This window comes from Aptenodytes patagonicus, chromosome 13 (assembly GCF_965638725.1).
Source record: "Aptenodytes patagonicus chromosome 13, bAptPat1.pri.cur, whole genome shotgun sequence".
Classification (NCBI taxonomy): Eukaryota; Metazoa; Chordata; class Aves; order Sphenisciformes; family Spheniscidae; genus Aptenodytes; species Aptenodytes patagonicus.
Genome location: NC_134961.1, coordinates 8,442,582 through 8,459,827, shown reverse-complemented (window position 1 = coordinate 8,459,827; position 17,246 = coordinate 8,442,582). Strand labels below are relative to the sequence as shown.

General features: G+C 48.3%; 2 protein-coding genes across 5 annotated transcripts in view; both read left to right on the top strand.

Moving 5' to 3' along the window:
* The window catches only part of FOXK1 (forkhead box K1), a 57,029-nt gene extending 52,913 nt beyond the window's left edge, over window positions 1-4,116 (top strand). For 2 of the 3 annotated variants that reach the window (XM_076350537.1, XM_076350536.1), the window contains exon 10: window positions 1,728-1,740. Coding sequence is in view for 1 of the 3 variants with exons in the window: in XM_076350538.1 (XP_076206653.1) it covers window positions 3,705-3,718 (14 nt within the window). In the remaining 2 variants the exon portion in view is untranslated. Of the gene's footprint in view, window positions 1-1,727; window positions 1,741-3,704 lie in introns of those variants that run through there. The other variant, XM_076350538.1, reaches the window with a different exon arrangement.
* Window positions 4,117-5,860: 1,744 nt separating this feature from the next.
* Window positions 5,861-16,943, top strand: AP5Z1 (adaptor related protein complex 5 subunit zeta 1). 2 transcript variants are annotated; one of them, XM_076350637.1, is made up of 17 exons: window positions 5,861-5,942; window positions 6,206-6,343; window positions 6,747-6,933; window positions 9,122-9,266; window positions 10,368-10,480; window positions 10,988-11,156; window positions 11,620-11,760; window positions 12,139-12,176; window positions 12,260-12,422; window positions 12,690-12,868; window positions 13,371-13,513; window positions 14,358-14,507; window positions 14,743-14,854; window positions 15,261-15,358; window positions 15,633-15,765; window positions 15,945-16,159; window positions 16,488-16,943. In XM_076350637.1, exons 1-17 carry the CDS (start codon window positions 5,902-5,904, stop codon window positions 16,756-16,758), a joined length of 2,436 nt encoding a protein of 811 aa, XP_076206752.1. In that variant the 5' UTR covers window positions 5,861-5,901; the 3' UTR covers window positions 16,759-16,943. The 2 variants fall into 2 exon arrangements, with proteins under 2 accessions (XP_076206752.1, XP_076206753.1); XM_076350638.1 differs by having other exon boundaries at window positions 5,900-5,962.
* The last annotated feature ends 303 nt before the right edge of the window (window positions 16,944-17,246 follow it).

Here is a 17,246-nt window from a genome sequence, read left to right as displayed (position 1 = left end):
TCTGACAAATGCTGGATGGAGTGGAAGAAGAATTGCTTTCCTTGGCCTGCTAGCTACACTTCTGCAAGTACAGCCCAGTACCTGTTTGGTCTCTGGCCGCAAGACAAGCGTAAGTGTAAGAAACAAGGGTTGCAGAGTGAACTGGAAATACTCTGGATTGCATTCATATGTATGCAACCATCTCGTCCCTCTCTTCCAAGGAACAGTGCCAGCTTGGGTCTTGGAGCTTTTTGAACAAGAGGCAGTGCGGAAGGATCCTGATCGCTTTTAAAAATACCTGTGTTTTACCTTACCAAATGATAGTTTCAATCCAATGTGGAACTTGCCTTGAGCTTCTACCCTTATGCAAAATCTTTCAGGTTTTTTAGTCCTGCTGCTAATAAGTTGGACTAGGGCATTAAGAATAAACCTCTGAAGGAACATGACTAGCTTCGTAATTTTGCCCTTGCTGCACACTGAGCTTTTGAGTTTGCAAATGCCATCCTGCAGCAAATGATCTGTCTTCTCTTGCCAGCCGGTCTCTCGGGCAGCTCCTGTTTCTGCTCCCCATCACAGTTTTTCCCTTCTATTTGTAGTTGTTTCTGTCAACTCCAGAGTCCTTTAATCCAACTCCTAATTTAATGCCATTGCTTGAAGGTCTGCATCTGGTGAGAATCTGTGTGTTAGGTTGCAGTTACACAACAGATTGTTCAGTCATGTAACTCTTTGTTTCCTTCTGGGTGAAAAATTACGCCAAAGCTGCTACTACTATAGCATACACTACTGTCATAAAGTGTAGCTTACAATGGAGCCAGCTGTGCTGCAGAAAACAGTTACACTACAAGGTCATCTGGATTGCTGGAACTGATGGGAGTGGGAAGTGATGCTTTCTTGCATTTTGATCTGGACCTGATCAAAACATAGCTGTGACTTTGTGCTAGAGTGCCTCTGTCTCTGCGGCTGCCTGGCGGCTATTTGGCTGTGATTAGTTAGATCAGCATTTCTCTGTCTGCTAAGTGGGTTATTTGCAGGACAGCACACGTGTTTGTGCACACGGGTGTGGATATATGCATACATAATAATCAGCAGTGGAAAATACGTAGCTGTGTTGGTGGGCTTTCTCTGTTAGGTTGTCTTTCACAGGGCAGTAATACAGCAGTGAGCATTTTACTTTGGCCTGAGCAAGACATTTTGAAAAATACTTGGTTTTCTTGGAGCACTATATTTAAATCCCAAATTTTTAATCAACTTCTAACCTTTGTATTTATATGTTCGGAAAATTCTTTTGATACCTTTTCAATTTACCAACACTGAATTAAAACCCTTCAGAATGTATGGCTGGTCCTCTCCTTATGTGTCACTTTAAGTTTCAGAGCTTGAGGGTAGTTGTGCCAAGTCTACCCCTTTACTCTCAAGGTAGAAGAAACCATTGACAATTCATGGGTGGCAGCTAAGGAAGAAACCCTTTAAATATTTTTTTCAGAGAATATTAAATTAGATCTGTGTAAACATAAAAATTATATTTATTAACTTGTGTGTGAGTGTGTATGTGTAAATATAGATATATAAATGGTCCATGAGTATTTCTTTCTCTTAAATGGTACTTCACACAGACTTTTATATAGTATGTTGGTAAATTCCCGCACCAGGCACTGATTCTAAAAGAACGATGTACCTATTTTTGTAACAAATGTGGGCAGCCGGTAGAAGCAGCTTTACTTCAATGATTGCTTTCATTCCTCTCGCAGAGCAGAAGAGACGACTTGGTACTTGCATCTTCCTTGTGTAGGAGCCCTGCTTCTGGCTTTGTCATGCTTTCAGCAACCCCAGTCTGTGCTGCTTTTCTGGCAAGAAAATCCCCCAAATGGCACTAATGAAAGCTGGAATCCTTTCTCGCATCAAATTAGCTCCAGATGTGGTATCAGGGAGTTCTTTACAGGTTCTGCTCTGTAAGTAATGGGACCTCGTTTCTAACAGAGGAAATTAATGGAGGGTCCGTGAGGATGCTGTAAGGCTGAGGAATTCCCGTCTGTCAGGTGGCTAAGCTGACACCAGGGCACTATGAAATAGTTTCTTTTCCTCTGTGGTGAGATTATTCTCCTTTTTATGATGCTTCTGTCTCTTCATGGGGTGTAAGGTGTGTATATCCCCTTAAAAACAGATGCATAAGTGTTTTTCTGATGTCCCCATTCACAGGGAGTAAATTTTACCTAACTGGCCAAATTTCAGTTGTGGTTTAGCTCCACAAGGATCACTAAATTCACAGAAGTGTGTGTTTTGACTCACTTGGGCCTCTTGAGAATTAATCTTAAATAATCTTAAAAGCAGGTGATACTTGGCTTCCTAATCCTAATTGCTCTTCCAGAAGTAGAAATTCCTTTCTCGGTAAGGACCTGAGTGAATGCTTCACCGCAGTTTCTGTCCGGTGGTCGGGCTTTGATACTTAAGGGAGGATAGGATTGGTGGCAAGAAGAGTAACCAGAATAGGAGCAATGAAAGGAAACAGCTTTCCTCCTCAGCAGAAAACAGACCTTGTGAAAACCAGACTTCCCTTAGTATTTGGTTACTGCTTTGTCTGCCACCGAGTTAAGCAATGCACCAGTATCCCAGACCCTGGCACCTTTGCCATGATCTAGACCTTTCAGTCCTGCTTCTACCCCACCTCAGTTTCACTAAAGCAGTCCAAAACAGCCTTCCTTAAAGCTAAGGGCAACGTTGAGGAGAAATGTCTGTTAGCTGAAGAAAAATGAGATTTAAATGGAGTAGAAAAAGTGAGATTTCCTTCTGTTTCACTGTCTTGCTGCTAAAAGTCTGGTGCAGAACATCCTAATGTTGAAGCATCTGCTGATTTATATGCCGCTCTTTGGACGTGGACAGGCTGCTAAGCAGGCAAGTTGGCTCTGTAGCAAATGAATTACTGTAAACCTAAACTCACTTTATCTCTCTGTTTTTTCCTCCCCCAAATAGGCTTGAAGTAGAGAGAACCAGAGTATTGTTTAAGATCTTTTTACTAATACAGAAAATGGAGTGGCTTTAAAATACAAAAATCTTACAAGACCATATACTGTCTTGGGTTCTGGACATGCCGTTTGTGACGTGAGACTGGCCTTGTCCAGCCTGCCAGCCAACCTCCGCGTGGCCAAAAAGAGCATTTAAGAGTCTGTAGCTATCCAAAGGACTGTTACACAAAGGACTGTTGAAAGCTGTTTAGGGGTAAAACAAAAGATGTATGTGAGCAATGGATGGTAAAGCTGGAAATTCAGATCCAATGCTGAATATCTGCTTTTAAAAAAAAAAAATCAGAAGAATCTGAATGAATCTCCCCCTGTTCTGCAGATACGCATTCCCACTGAGTCCTTAGGGGAAGGCTGCAGTGAGACGAGGACCTGAAGTACCTCAATGGCTTGACAGAAGTTTTGCTAGAGAGATCCGGGGGAGCCTTACCCCTTTCACCTAGATTTGGCACTTAATTTAAAGATGGGGATGGATGGGGGAACTAAAGCCATGCTTGCATTTCAGTTCCTGGTGTTGCCTGTACAAGACACCTCCAGCCAGATGTTGCGGGGTTTGTGGGTTTTTTTTTTTACAGCTGATATCAAAAGTATTTTTTGTGACTTGTTTTCATTATCAGTGCTTTTTAAAAAGCAGGTGTGTATCCCAAGGGGGAAAGCTCCGTCTGGGGCAATGGATGTGAAGTTCATCATCTTTATCTGGCCATGTTGCAGCACTGCTCCTGTGAGATGCTTAACTGCACAGGCAGACCATGGCTCCCGCGAGCGGTGGGAGAGTGTCCGGGTCGTGCTGAGGAGGCTGCTGCTCACCAGAGGGGACAGCAAATACGAGTGTCCGAGGAGCAGGATCTGCATTTCCACATCAAATGGGATACAGTGGGTTTGTTTTTTTTTAATATGGAGCCATACATTTTTTTAAGTAATTTGAGATCTGAATGTGATTTCTAATGTATCAAGAACGTTAATATTTTAAAGCTATAACAAAGTTTTAAATTTCTACTATTTTTTTTCATTTATTTTAACTGTTCTGTTACCTTAATTTGATGTATGTGGTTGGGGAATGTTGCTTCTCCTCTTAGCATTTGTTTCTATAACCAGAAATAAAATTATATATGAAAGAGAAAATGCCCTGAAATTGCTTGCTGCTTTTGAGTGTCAGACTTGCATCCTCCCAGTGTAGTATCGTATGGGGGTTAAGATTCCTGCAGCAGTTTGTGTTGTACAGTCTATCCCTTCTCACAGCGTGAGGGGACAGAGTGTTTTAGTATTTTTTCCTTTTATTTCCATTAAATGCTGTAGGAGGGTAGTATGTGTCTGGACACCTTGCACTGTTTTAGAGTTCACAGATATCCTACTTTTGATCGCTTGTCAGTTATTTGGGAAGCTGTTAACTCACAGCAGAGTGAACATACGTACGTGTGTGTTTGAGATCAGTAATGCTTCCCCTGGGGGTTATGAACTCTTCCTCCAGCTCTAGCTTTCATTTTGTCATGAAGTGAAACATTGTTACTTTGAAAGACAAACTATTTCCATGTATTTCCCTGTAATTTATAATAGTTTCATTTAAGCATATGAGGTCAGAAAACAGTTCTTTATCCACCTACCTTATAGTTAGGTTTTTCCTCCCTTTGTCCTTCTAACTCCCTGAGTCCCCATCCCTGGAGGTATTTAAAAGACGAGTAGATGAGGCGCTTAGGGATGTGGTTTAGTGGGCATGGTGGTGTTGGGTTGACGGTTGGACTCGATGATCTTAGAGGTCTTTTCCAACCTTAATGATTCTATGATTCTAACAGAGCTACAATTTAAGTTCAGGTTTTATTTTGACTGAACAAAGTCGTTCTGAGCTCCAAAATTGAATAGGAATATATTTTTAAGACCTCGGTTGACATGAAGTAGCTGTATCTGACTGACTAATGTTTAAAAAAAAAAATGTACACAGTGTAGCAGAGGTATCCAGCCCACAGCCATTTTGGGGGGGCACCTTTTAAAATTGTCGTGTCATCTCTGGCATGTTTTCTGCCACAGCCAGAGGAGATGATGTGCGGGGAAAAATCTGACTGCCCATGCTTGCCCCCCGGCTCTGCGCCTCAGCCTGCTGCCGGCAATAGCTCTGACTGTTAATGGCTGGGATGATGGATGCTGCTGCGTCTTCGGAGGGCGAAAGGGAGCTGATGCTCTGCTGGCTAATCGCCAAGGCACGCTGTTCGTGAACTTTAATGCCAGGGGGGCCTAGGGCAGAGAAGTACCAAAGGGCAAAGCGCCAAGCTTCCTCCCGTGACACCTTCTCCCTGCAGGGTGATGCACAGCACGGCAGTGAGAGCTTCAGGCTTATTAGCAGTCAGGAGGAGATATGTTTCATGTTAATGCCTTTTTAACCTTTTGGAAGCTCTGAAGACCGCCTGCTGAGCAGTTTTTTAACACCTCTCGCCCTTTTTGGAAAGCATCGTTTTTTGAATGGGTTGCAGGAAAGGCTAATACGGCATCTTTTATCGTCACGCTTTTAAAAACCCAAACTCTGCCATGTCTCTGCCGTGCGGTGATGTTTCCCGTAGGTTTGAGTCCTGAGAGCTGCTCTCCTTCATGTCATGCTGGATGGCCTCAGAGCCAAGCTTCACCTCAGAATCCCGAGGTGGAGAATAATAGCAGCAGCGTCTCGAAATCATCAATGAAGAGCCACTAGGGAGGACTTTGCCATTACTCCTTCTCCCCTCCTCTCAGCGGGCAGGATCCGGCCCGGTTTCCCCAGGGCTGGGGCCAGCCGTGCCCCAGTCCCACCGGAACTTCCCCGGCCGGCGGAACCTTCGTGCAGCAGCAGCCGCGTCCCCCCGGAGCCGGCCCGACCGGACCGCCCGCCTTTGGGGGGGCCGCTTTGGCCGCGCACCGAGGCGGAGGGAGCGGCGGAGTATCCGGCATGTTCACGGCGGCGGCCGAGAGCTTTCTCAAGCAGGCGAGGTACCGGGAGGGGTGCTGAGGTACCGGGGGAAGGCGGCAGGGCTCCCTCGGGGCGGGCCGGGGTCCTGTCGGAGGTACCGGGCCTGGGGCTGACGGGGGTCGGGCCAGGGCTGAGGGGAGAGCCGGGCCTCGGCGCTGCCTTCGCCGGGGTTCGGGGGGGGGGGGGGGCACCCCTCCAGCCCTGGGCTTCCGAGGAGGGCCAGGAATTGGCCCCGAGCCGAGGGGCCGCGGCCGGGGTCCCGACGCCCGCTGCCCCCCGCCAGGGAGATCCAGGAGGAGGAGCTGCAGAGATTCGTCTCCCGCGTCGCCGCCCTCCTGCAGGGCCCGGAGCTGGGCCCCGAGGCCGTGGACTGCCTCCAGAGGCTGCACCTCACCGTCGCCGCCACCAAGTACCCCCGCAAGTGAGTGGCCTTGTGTGTCTCTCTGATGTTCGCAAGAAGCAAAGCGTTACTTTCTTGACAAAAAAAAAAAAAACGGGGGGGGGGGGGGGCTTAGTGCTTTAAAAAAACACCCTGTTTTGAAAATCACTGACCTCGATATAAATGTAAAGCCCCTCTTTGCCTTTTTTTCCCCATTGCTAAGCAGAAGGTGCCTACCTCCTTTTGCGGTGAGGGTAACAAGCGTTTGTGTCACTGAGCGCTCTTTCAAGTTGCGCTAAGGGACAAAATTCAGAAGCACAGATGATAAGATGGCATTAGTCAGGGTCACTATCAAGGGAGATCATCCCAAGACCAAGAATATGCAGGAGAGAAATCTCTGAATCTTTTCTTGCCTTGCAGCAATGCTTTACTGTGACTCTTGCAGGCTGGATGGCAAGTTTGTGGAACTGTTGCAGACAGTGCTGTGCTCATCCAAGTGCCCTGAGCAGATTCAGGTGTTATGTGCTGCCATCCTGAGAGAGATGTCGCCTTGCAACGACCTGATCCTCTCCTGTGATGAGATTCAAGATACAAAGCTCTTGAGCCTGGTATCCTCTGTCCTTTTGGCTCAGGTAAACGACCTGTCAAGTCAGAAATCTTCCCTTGTCAATACGGATTTGCTTTCTGATTGTTCCCTGTTTGCTGAGCTCAAGGAGAGTGAAAATCAATTGAAAGTATCTAGGAAAAAGCAGAAGCATTTCCATGTTTGTTTAAGTAACCTAATTATTCTGCTTTGCGTAGGAAAAAATGGCAACTTTTTTACGTTTAGTATTTGATAACAAAGACGTCTTAAAATTGTGATGTATAGAGACTGAGGACCTCAAGCAGGCTTGTAACTAACTGGAACCAAAAGGGAACATTTCAGTGCTAGCTGCTATAATAGACTTCAAGTCAGGGCTGCTTGAACCTGTAGAGCAAAAAATTTGAGTGTAAATTTATTACTACTACTTTTTCATTTTATGGTACTGGCTTTCACGTTCAGATGTAAAAAAATATACATAGAACCTATAAAACATGTAGGGCTATAAATGTGGATGGCATTTCAAAGATCTAGATTCTCCATGGAGAAGAAAACATGAAGACCTTCCTGTTTTGAGTGCTGCCTGCATTGACTGCCATCTGGGGAATAACCTGGAAACTTTTTTTTCCTTCTTTTACTTCTTCTTTTACTATTATTGTGCCTATTAACGATAAAATATTTTTCTGAACCCTTCTGAAACTTCTCATTCCAGGTTTCACTGTGTGCTTAGAAATGCCTCCTACATTTCTGATTGCTCCTCTGAGTCTTACTTAGCTAGAGGAAATGAAAACATAGAAACAGAAAACAGTGACGTATTACTTATGTGCTGCCTTACAAAGAACCTCTCTCCCATATCCAGCCTTAAGACTGTCTTGCAGTTCTACAATCCAAAAACATACCCTGTGTGTTAATTTTTGTTAGATTACAACTAAAACCATGAAGAGACTTTCATCAGTTTTTGGCGTTACTAAAACTTGTTCTATTTTAGCTATTTCAGTATCACTTCTCTAACATGAGTGCAATGGGCAGCGGTCTCACTCATGAAAGTAGACACACAAAAAGCAGAGCCTTTATAAACATCTTCTGTGTATTTTCATTTGTCACGACTTTGGGTGGAAGTCATCCTCCTTCTCTTCGCTCCCCTGCCCCCCTTGGCTCTGCAAAGCTGATGTTCTTTTTGTAAAGCTTTTGGCTTTCCAGAATACACAGCCTCTGGTGTTGCATTAGGAGCTGGAAACCTGCCATTGATTTGAGTTCATTCAGGTTTTCCTCTGAGCAACAAGAGATGTCAGCAACACACATAAGCAGCCCCATCGTTTACAGTGAGCTGCAGCAGTGTATCTGCAGAAGGAGCGGGGTTGTCTTCCATTTTCCTTTGCTGCACAGATCCCCATCCCCGAACCTTAAACTTCCCTGTCTGCATGTTGCTTTGGTTGATTTATCCACATCTATTCATGAGAGAAGCACAGAAAGCAGCCCCAGTCATGGATGAGGTTCCCACATGAAATTCCTCACTGGAAGCTCGCCGGCAATCTCCTAATTGCTTCTAGTGATCTGGTACAAATCTGACTATTAGATGGGAGTGTCAGAGATTGGTGTTTGTTCGCTGCCTTCAGCAGCCAGCTGTCCAAGACCCTGGGCAGCAGACCAGGTTTACTTTTTGTTGGCATTCGTGGAGAAGGAAAACCTGTCAAAAGTCTGGGTCCATCTGTCATCTTTACCAAAGTTGTCTTGGACAGAAGGGTTTGACAGCATCTCAGAGCCACAGCTATAACAGCCTCCAAAAGAGGAAGCTGCTTTATTTTCCACGTTGTAAGGATATGGACTAACCAGAGAGTCCTAGAATATGTTACAACAGTCCATTTTCTGTTCATAAATTTCTAATTTAACAATTGAGCTAGCAAACTGGCCACATGGGGAGTAGTTAGTGCCAGTACTCTCTGCTCTAGAATTGATGGATCATAGCATTTAATTTGAAGACATCCGTTGCCGTTGTTAATTCCCACTTCAGGTGATGGTTGTCCACAAACCTGTTGCTCCATCAAAGTACTCTCCCCTCCTGGGATCTGTGAATTCACATTGCAGATGATCTCTGTAAAATGTGGTAAAATAGCCTGTGCTGTGAGTTCTTTTTATGTTTGACATTGGTAGTGATGCCTGATGGAAGAGTTTGTATGGTATTGGTCTCTAGCACTAGTAGAAGATGGTCTGCCTAGCTTTACCTCTGCTTTATTTTTAAGGGAAATAAGAAGGCTGAAGTGTCTGCTGTCGGGCAGCGTATTGTAAAAGTCCTCGAAAGAAGACTGCCTGAGGGTCAGAGTGCTCAGTACCTTCTTCCTGTCCTGTCAAATGTCATCAGTCTTTCACCAGAATCTCTAACTGAAGGTAAATATATAGGAAGGCCTGAGATTACCATCTGGCTGTGATCTGTATAGTGATCAGAAGGCTCTCTGAATGCTTTGACTAGGAGCAGGACTTGGAAACTGCTGTTAAAAGTGACATCTCTGCAACAAGGGAAGTTAACTTATTTGGTGAGATATAGTCCACCACTCAAAAATGGGACTGGGCCTTCAGCTGCTTTGGCCCCTTCTGGGGGCCAGAGTCTCTGTTCTGTATGGATTTGTATCACAGTAACACGTACCCTAGCTGAGGTCTCCAGATGCAGTAGAAGTGTGAAATTGTAGCTATCCTGAAGGGCGTCAAGCAAAGTGAGAGATAGAAACAGAGACATGCCTGCGTATCTGTTCAAGAGGACAGCAAAAACAACTAGGGATACTCTTCATAAGAGAGGCAGGACTGTATGGGTAGTGGTGAGCGATATGCCCTGGTGAGTAAACTGTAGGAGAGCATTCCAGGCTTAAAATGGTAGGAGTTGTGTTGTGAGAAAGAGTCTGTTTCTGGGAGTTTCCTGTGAGGTTTGCATGTCGTGCAGTATGCGGGAGAGGCTTTGGGGAGGATGCGGGGCTGGGGTGTATGGGCTGGCTGAGCAGGCAGGATTACCTGCCTTAGCTTCTGCATGTTCTCTGTGAGGGATTTATGCCTTTGTCTGCAGAGCTGAAGCCAGCCGCTGCCGGAGTAGATTTGACAGTAGTTTTGCGCCTTCCTCCTAATAGCAGCTGTGGATGGAGGCAAAGGAACAAGTACCTCTTGACTGATCTGGTACCAGAAGTCCTTGGTTCCAGCACTCACTCCCTAACTTTTTGTCTGAGGAAACAGGCAAAACAACGAGACTGACCCAGTGGGTAGGAGTGAGAAAAGGACACAGAGCTCTGAAATGAGCGTGAGCGATCCTGGGCTCTGAAGTAGTACGAGGAGGAGTATTGGGCATTCACCTTGGGGCACCAATTTCTCTACTGATTGCTGGATCAGAGAGACAGTGATCTAGGCTGGAGGAAAAGCACAGCAGTTGAGGGGCAGCAGGGGTATGTTTGCAGAGGCTGCTTCTCTGCCCAATCTAGCAATGACCCTGTGACTTTCCTTGTACAGAGCAGACCAATGTAGTCAGTAGAAAGATGGCCGACTGGCTGAGGTATGCGAGTATTCAGCAAGGAGTCGCTCAACCCTCTGGAGGCTTCTTCTCCAATCCCAGAACCAGACAAGTAAGTGCTGAGTTGCCGTGGTCATCTCACAGGGGCATTTGTTAGTCAGTTACCTGCTGTTTTGGGTTCCCAGAATCAGCTTCTTTTGGGAAATGGTAACCTAGAAGTGCTGCTGTTTTCTGTCACTTTTTGTGGGGTAAGTGGTCAAGACACATAGGAAAGCAAAGTAGGGGGATTTATAGCTCCAAGATTTAGGAGTTCTGCTGTAGAGCCAGAGCTTTGATCCTTGAAGTAGTTTTGAGGGGAGAGTCTTTTAGTGGCCACGTACCTCGGAGTAAGAGCTGATTGCAAATGAGTCCTGTGTCAGAGAGAGGGGGAAAGTTTGGAGTGTTCCAGCTGGGGGAAAAGATCCAACCCAGCTGCCTTTTCTCTCTCTGGATAACTGCCCCCCCCACAGGCCCCATAGTACATATAAACGAGGGCTACTTGTTTCCGTGGGCTCAGTGGAGTTTTCCCTGCCTTATCACTTAGCCTCTCCCTTCTGACCTGCTGCATCTTTTCTCGCAGCCTGGTCCTGTCACAGAGGTGGATGGTGCCATTGCCACAGACTTCTTCACAGTGCTCTCAGTGGGTCAGTACTACACACAGGACCAGTGGCTCAACGTACAAGCCTTCTCCATGCTGCGAAATTGGCTGCTGTCCTATGGGGGCAAGGGGTTGAAGACCCCTAATTCAGGTACGAACCGAAGGGCTGCAGGCCAGTGTGGGTTGCATCCACAAGAGGGGTGTGTGCTCTGAGATGATTAGGTGGCTACACCAGCAACCCAGCAAGTGGCAGGAATATGGGCAAGAGTTCAGATCTCTTGGACTAGGAGCAGGGAAACTTTGGGAAGGAATATCACGAAACCTCCTGACTGATCCTTACTGACCCTTCCACGAGGAATTATTCGTTCACTGAGTCCCCTGGTTTCCGGCAAATCCCATGGGTCACTGAGAAAAAAGGCCTGGGTGGTGGGAGACAGCATCTACTTAGTGTTCTTGTAGCAATCCCTTCTTCCACAGCCTCCTTTTCTTCGCAGCACACCTGGGGACAGACAGCTCCCCTTGCTGTTGCTGGGCAGCTCTGTGGGTTCTCTGTTCTGGGCTCTCTGTCATCAGCCCATGACATGAGCTGATACGTGGTAACCTTTATTCTGTAGATGACAAATCAGGAATGGACAGGTCTGTTATGTCCGTGGTCTCCACTACATCCACATCTAGTCGCCTGCTTCCCCCAAAGGAGCGTCTGCGGGAGAAAGCCTTCGAGTACTGCCAGCGGCTTATTGAGCAGAGCAACCGGCGTGAGTCTTGCCATGAACCCTCCTTGGAGTTCTCTTGGTAGTGTTCTTGAAAATGTTTCTGGTTCACTGCCTCTTTGGGCTGGGATCTCCCTCCCTAGAGTCCGCAGTCAGACTCTAGGCATGGGAGCGGTTGCAGCTGCTGGTGCGAGTCATTGACCAGCCCTGAGCTGGGGTGTTCGGAGGGATTTGGAGGGAATGGCCATGTTCTGCCTCCTACCCTTGATTTGCAGGGGGGGCTGTGGAACTTGGTTCTCATTAGCCTGGAATTGGGATCAGTATGTGTTCCCACCTGTCCTGAAATCTGGGTTAGTGTTCAAACTGACAGCCTAATGTTCCCGTGTGGACTCAAAGTTTAACTTGGACTCCGTTGTCTGGCAGGACCCCTGAAGAAAGATGATGGAGACCTGCAGAAAGCTGTAAGTACACAGAGGTGGGGCTGAAGCTCTTGGGAGTTGTGGCTTCTTCCCCGACTCTGATCTGACTCTCTGCTCTCCTGCAGTGTCTCATTGAGGCGGTGACCATCATGGACATCATCTGCAAACAGGATTCCTCCTACATGTACCGTGCAGTCTCCTTCCTGAAAATCCTGCACGGCAGAATCTGTGGGGATGCCACTTATGCCAGGGCACTACTGCCCATTGCCCAGTTCTTCCTGAACCACAGTAAGTCATGAGCATTCACCCCCTCCTTCACGATCTAGTCTTGCATACTCAGCACAGCCTTTTGTCCTGGCAGTTTGCTGGCTGCCAGAGTTGGTAACTCAGCCTTGGCTGGACTCTGAGATGAATGATCCCACTCCAGGAGACTCAGGAGCCAGGGTGTCCTGTGCTCTTTAGAAAAACATAACCCAGATGTAGCTTAGCCCCTGGAGCCCTTGTTGGCAGGGCTGCTGGGTGGGCTGTGCTCAGCACTGTGCTGTGTCCTCCCAGGCAAAATGGCAGCTGTGGACTCTGATGCAATCTACAAACACTTATTCACTGATATCCCGGCTCAGCTCTTCCACAACCCATCACTGGCCTTCGAATTTGTCCAGTTCTGCAAAGACAACAGCCAGCTCTTCACTGAGACCTCCAGCATATTCAGGCAGAGCTTCCCAAATCTCTTCAAGGTACAACTTGCTGGAGCAGCACAGGAGAGAGCCTGCTCCATGTTCCTTTCTGTGCCCCAGAACTTTCTGTTTGCACCCCAGAGCCCTCCATGTGCCTCCATGGCAGTGCTAGGGAGAGCACGGGCAAGAAGGACTGTTACAAAAGCAAGTGTGAGTTTGAAGAGGGAAGAGGGTTCTGGGTGTGATTAGTACTGCCAGTAGAGGAGAGTCTGCATTAGTATTACTGCCAGTGAGTTGGGAAGTGCAGTGAACACAGTTAGGACACAGCACTTTGTTTCTGGAAAACCTTAATAAGTTGCAGCTTGCCAGCCACTGAACCAGCTGCCAGATGCCTGGGTTGAGCTTCCAGCAGCCTCCCAGGTTTTGACCAAACCCTCAGACTTCTCTGGCTGTGCTTTTCAGAAGTGACTTTCCCTTCCCCGTCCCTTTTGATCACAGTGTGAGAATCATCTGGGAGTGTGGTGGAATAGCAGGGTTAGCAGTTTGTGCTTGTTCCTTGCAGTTCCTGGCGTGGAACAGCCCACCCCTTATCTCTGAGTTTGTGGACCTTCTCCCATTTCTGCTGGATGCAGGCACAGCCATTGAGATCTTCCATTTGCTGCTTGACCTGCCCTGTTTGACAGCAGCTCTGGACATCCAGCTGAGGTAATGCTACCTTCCCTTCCTCTCGCTTGCTAATCAGGGTCTTGACATTGACCATAGCCTAGTACATTCTTCTCTGAGCCTCACAGCTGCCCTCTGGCTGCTGCTGTCACAGAACGAGAGGCATCTGCTACAGTCAAGTTAACACAAAGCTGCACAGATGTCAGCCCAGTTTTCCTAGTGATGTGCTGTGCATGGGAAGAGAAGGTGACCGGTTCTTACACTTCAGTACTGGACTGTCTTGGGGCTCAGGGAGCTGTTGTCATTCCCCTCTCCGTATCCAGCTCCAAATGGTTGCCACATGCTGAAGTGCGTGCCATGAGCCACCACCTCAACATGGAGGTGTGGGCTATCTGGTCTTCTCTGCCTGCTCTGACCCCTCTTTTCTGGCTTTGTTCTCCTGGAGGCATACAGAGGTTTCTTCCTGAGGTCATTAGGAACTGTGAGTCTCCAGGAAGATGGGATAGGACTGGGACTGGCTCTCACTGCTGTACCTCTGCTCTTCCTTGTTCTTCCCTGACATTAGCAGCTCTTTCTGGAATGCTTAGAAAAGGGAGTCACCCTAGAGGCAGGATATTGGTGGGCTTCAATGACTGAGGGATACAGAGCACCATTTTCCCCTTTCCCAGGAGTGATACGGAAGCACTTCTGGAACTATTGCCTGAGCCCAGGGGGTCTGAGTTCATAATCTTCTGTCATCCTGGTTCTCTGGCTTCCAGAGGGCCTTGATTAGACAAACTTGCTGTCCCTGTTGCAGTGGAAAGGGAGTTATTCCATTGTTCAGGATTCCAGCTGTGCCCTGGCCCATTCTCATAATGCAGCACGTTCTGTGTGTGCCTCCTGCTAGGTCAACTGCTCTTCCTACCTCCGAGAGGGCTGCCAGCGACCCAGCTGTGAAACCAGCCACCTGTCTGGAAGCCTTTCGCCATCCCCTCTACAAGAGCATGTTCCAGTATCTTCTCCGCACCAAGTCTGCTCCCGAGGATGCCCCTGAGAGGTAGAAGGCTGCTGTAGGAGACTACCACAAGGGTTTGGTTTGGCCACCCAGCTCTGGGAGGCAGCACTGGGATTGCTGGGAAAGGCGTAGCCACTTTCAGCTGGGGTGAGGTGGATTTGATCTTCCCTGTGTTAGCTTTGCCAAGCGCTCAAAGGCCTTGTGGGGTGATAGGGAAGAGCATCCAGGAGAGTAGCTGGGAGCAAGCCTTCAACAGTAACTCTTCTCTTGCCCACAGGCTGATTCCACTTCGGCAGCTGCTGGGATCCCTGGCCAGCAGCCCAAGGGTCGTGCAGTGTGCAGAGACTGTCCCTGTCTTACTGGAGCTCTTTTTCAGGGTGGTGGCAGAGGTAGGCCCTTTTGGGGGAGTTTGGCTCCCAGTCGTGCCACGGGGATCTCTTGTTATGTGAAGAGCAGTCATAGAAGCAAAATTGTTAAGACATTGCAGCTTCAACAGAAGGGTGCATGAGGGGAGGGTGGGATGGTCTAATACTGGCATGAACCAGGACTGAGCTGGCTACTTCATCTGGAGAAGCAGAAAAGCTCCATGGTGCAGTGTCAGGCTTCACACTGTTCTCTCAGCCAGCTGTAAAGGAGGTGGGTGAGAGCAGAATGAGTGCCTGATACCTGCTTTGTGCACTGCTCCCCTCCTGCTGGATCAGGCTGTTTCTGTGCCAGCTGTCTTATCTGGCTGGTTAGTTTGGTTTTTGGCTGCTGGAAGTCACTGGTATTGCTGAAACAAGGGCTGTTTTTCAGTTTGCAGATGGGCCACTGATAAACCAGCTGGTGGTGCTGCTGCTGCAGAGGAGTGACCAGCTCTATGAGATCCCAGCATTTAAAGATGACGTGTACAGGTGAGATGGGACAAGAGGCCCAGCCAAGCTCCCAGCCCTTCCACTGGCTGCAGCCTGGCACCCCAGGGCAGCCCGGGAGCCTTTTCACTTGTGGCCCAGTCCCTGCTGCGTCACATCTTTGGAGGGTGCAAAACGGGAACTGCACCTTCAGCCTTGCTGGAGGCATCCTGAGTGTACAGACACCGTGCCAGTGGCTGGGTGCTGCCAGCACCTCCTCGGTTTGGTGATGACCTCCTTGCCCGTGGTCTGAGCTCTGCCCATCTGTCTCCCCCAGGGTGCTGAGCTCGCAGCTGGTGATGCTCTGCAAGCTGCACCCTGCGCTCATCGTGGAACTGTCCAAGGAGATTCTGGAGTTCTCAGGAACAGTCAGCAACATCCAGAACAAGGAGGCCATCTTCACTCACGTGGTAAGCAGGGTCTGCTTGCTTCTGCCACAGGTTGCTCCAACTGCAGTGCAATCTGTTGGTCACCTTTCCTTTCCTCCTCTCCTCTGTCCTAGCATTAGCTAATCTGATTTGCCATTCCCTAAAAATTATTCGATCCCTTTTCCTTCTGCTTGCCCTGAGCACATCTGCCTTCGCTTCAGGTCTGGGCTATTGGAGAGTACATGTCTGTGTCCTATGACAAGCGCTGCACTGTAGAGCAGATCAACCGGTTCTTTGAGACTCTAGAGGCCATGCTATTTGAAATCACCCAGCTCCGACCACTGGCTAGCACCTCCAGCTACGCACCCCGCGCCATCAGTGTCCTTATGGCCACCTTGACCAAGTTGGCAGCTCGCAGCCAGGACTTGATCCCCAGGTGAGGAGGGATGGCGGGGAAGGGCAAAGGGCTGAAACATGCAGATCTCATGGGTCCAAACACAGATGTGTGCTAGTGTTAAATAATCAAGCTTGGCAACTGATGGAACCTGAAACTGAAACAGGACAGAGGAAGCAAGCTGTGGAGGAGCACAGTTTGGGGAAGTGGGATTCATCTGCTGACTAACGCTCTGTGCATCAGGAGGAGGGGGTGGGTAGTGTCTGGTGTTCACCTATAACAGAGTCTTGTGGAGTACACGGGCTTAAGTAGTGACCTTGCTGAGTGCAGAGGTCCCGCCAGCTGATGTCTGTGTCCTTCTCTCCTGCAGAGTGTCCATGTTCCTGTCCAAGATGAGGACATTCGTGCAGAGCCCTGCTGTCACCTCTGTTTACTGTGAGGAGGACCTTGAGGAGATCCTTATCCGGGCAACTGAGCTCATGAACCTACTGAAAATGCCAAGCGTGGCTCAGTTTGTGTTCACGCCGCCCGTAGATGTGGCCAGTACACGGTTTCAGAGAGAGGTGAATGACTCCCTCCCTTTTGCCCTGAGGATAGTCACCCATCTCCTAGAGCCGGCTCCTGGCTGCATGCCAGGGTGAGGGCATGAGGTTTCTGGGTGGCTCCAGCCTCTGTCGTAACTCTGCTGTACAGAGACAGTGTCTCTGTCGGACACTGCTGACGCTCAAGCCTGAGGCCCTGCTCTGAACTGGAAATGAGGAACAAATGATTGTGAATGAAACAGAAAACGGGAATAAGTAGAGCTGAGGCTGCTCTTCTGGTCTGAGGCTGTTTGTATTTCTGTCTCCTAGCGCCTGTTGCTTTTCTGTCTCCTTAAGCTTGTCTTATCTCTCCCTGGCCAGTATGGATTGAAAATCCCAGTGGATTTGTGTGAATGTGGCAGCAGGGTGAGTGCATGTGTTAATAACCTGCCAGCATACCATGCCCCTTTGGAGAAGTACTTCTTCCCTCCCCTCCTCTGAATGTTTCCTCCCCCTCCTTTGCCCTCGCTACACCCTGGCTATGCACATGCTTCTCTTATTGCCTTGGCTTGCAGCAGATCAGCCAAGCAAAGGCCTGTGCAAGGTGG

What these genes read in the sequence shown, in the direction of transcription:
- AP5Z1 (XM_076350637.1), top strand. Translation starts at nt 5,902, where the DNA reads ATGTTCACGGCGGCGGCCGAGAGCTTTCTCAAGCAGGCGAG. An exon ending in ACCAGAATCTCTAACTGAAG is followed by an intron (nt 9,267 to 10,367) that starts GTAAATATATAG and finishes TTCCTTGTACAG; the next exon opens with AGCAGACCAATGTAGTCAGT. An exon ending in CCCGAGGATGCCCCTGAGAG is followed by an intron (nt 14,508 to 14,742) that starts GTAGAAGGCTGC and finishes TCTTGCCCACAG; the next exon opens with GCTGATTCCACTTCGGCAGC.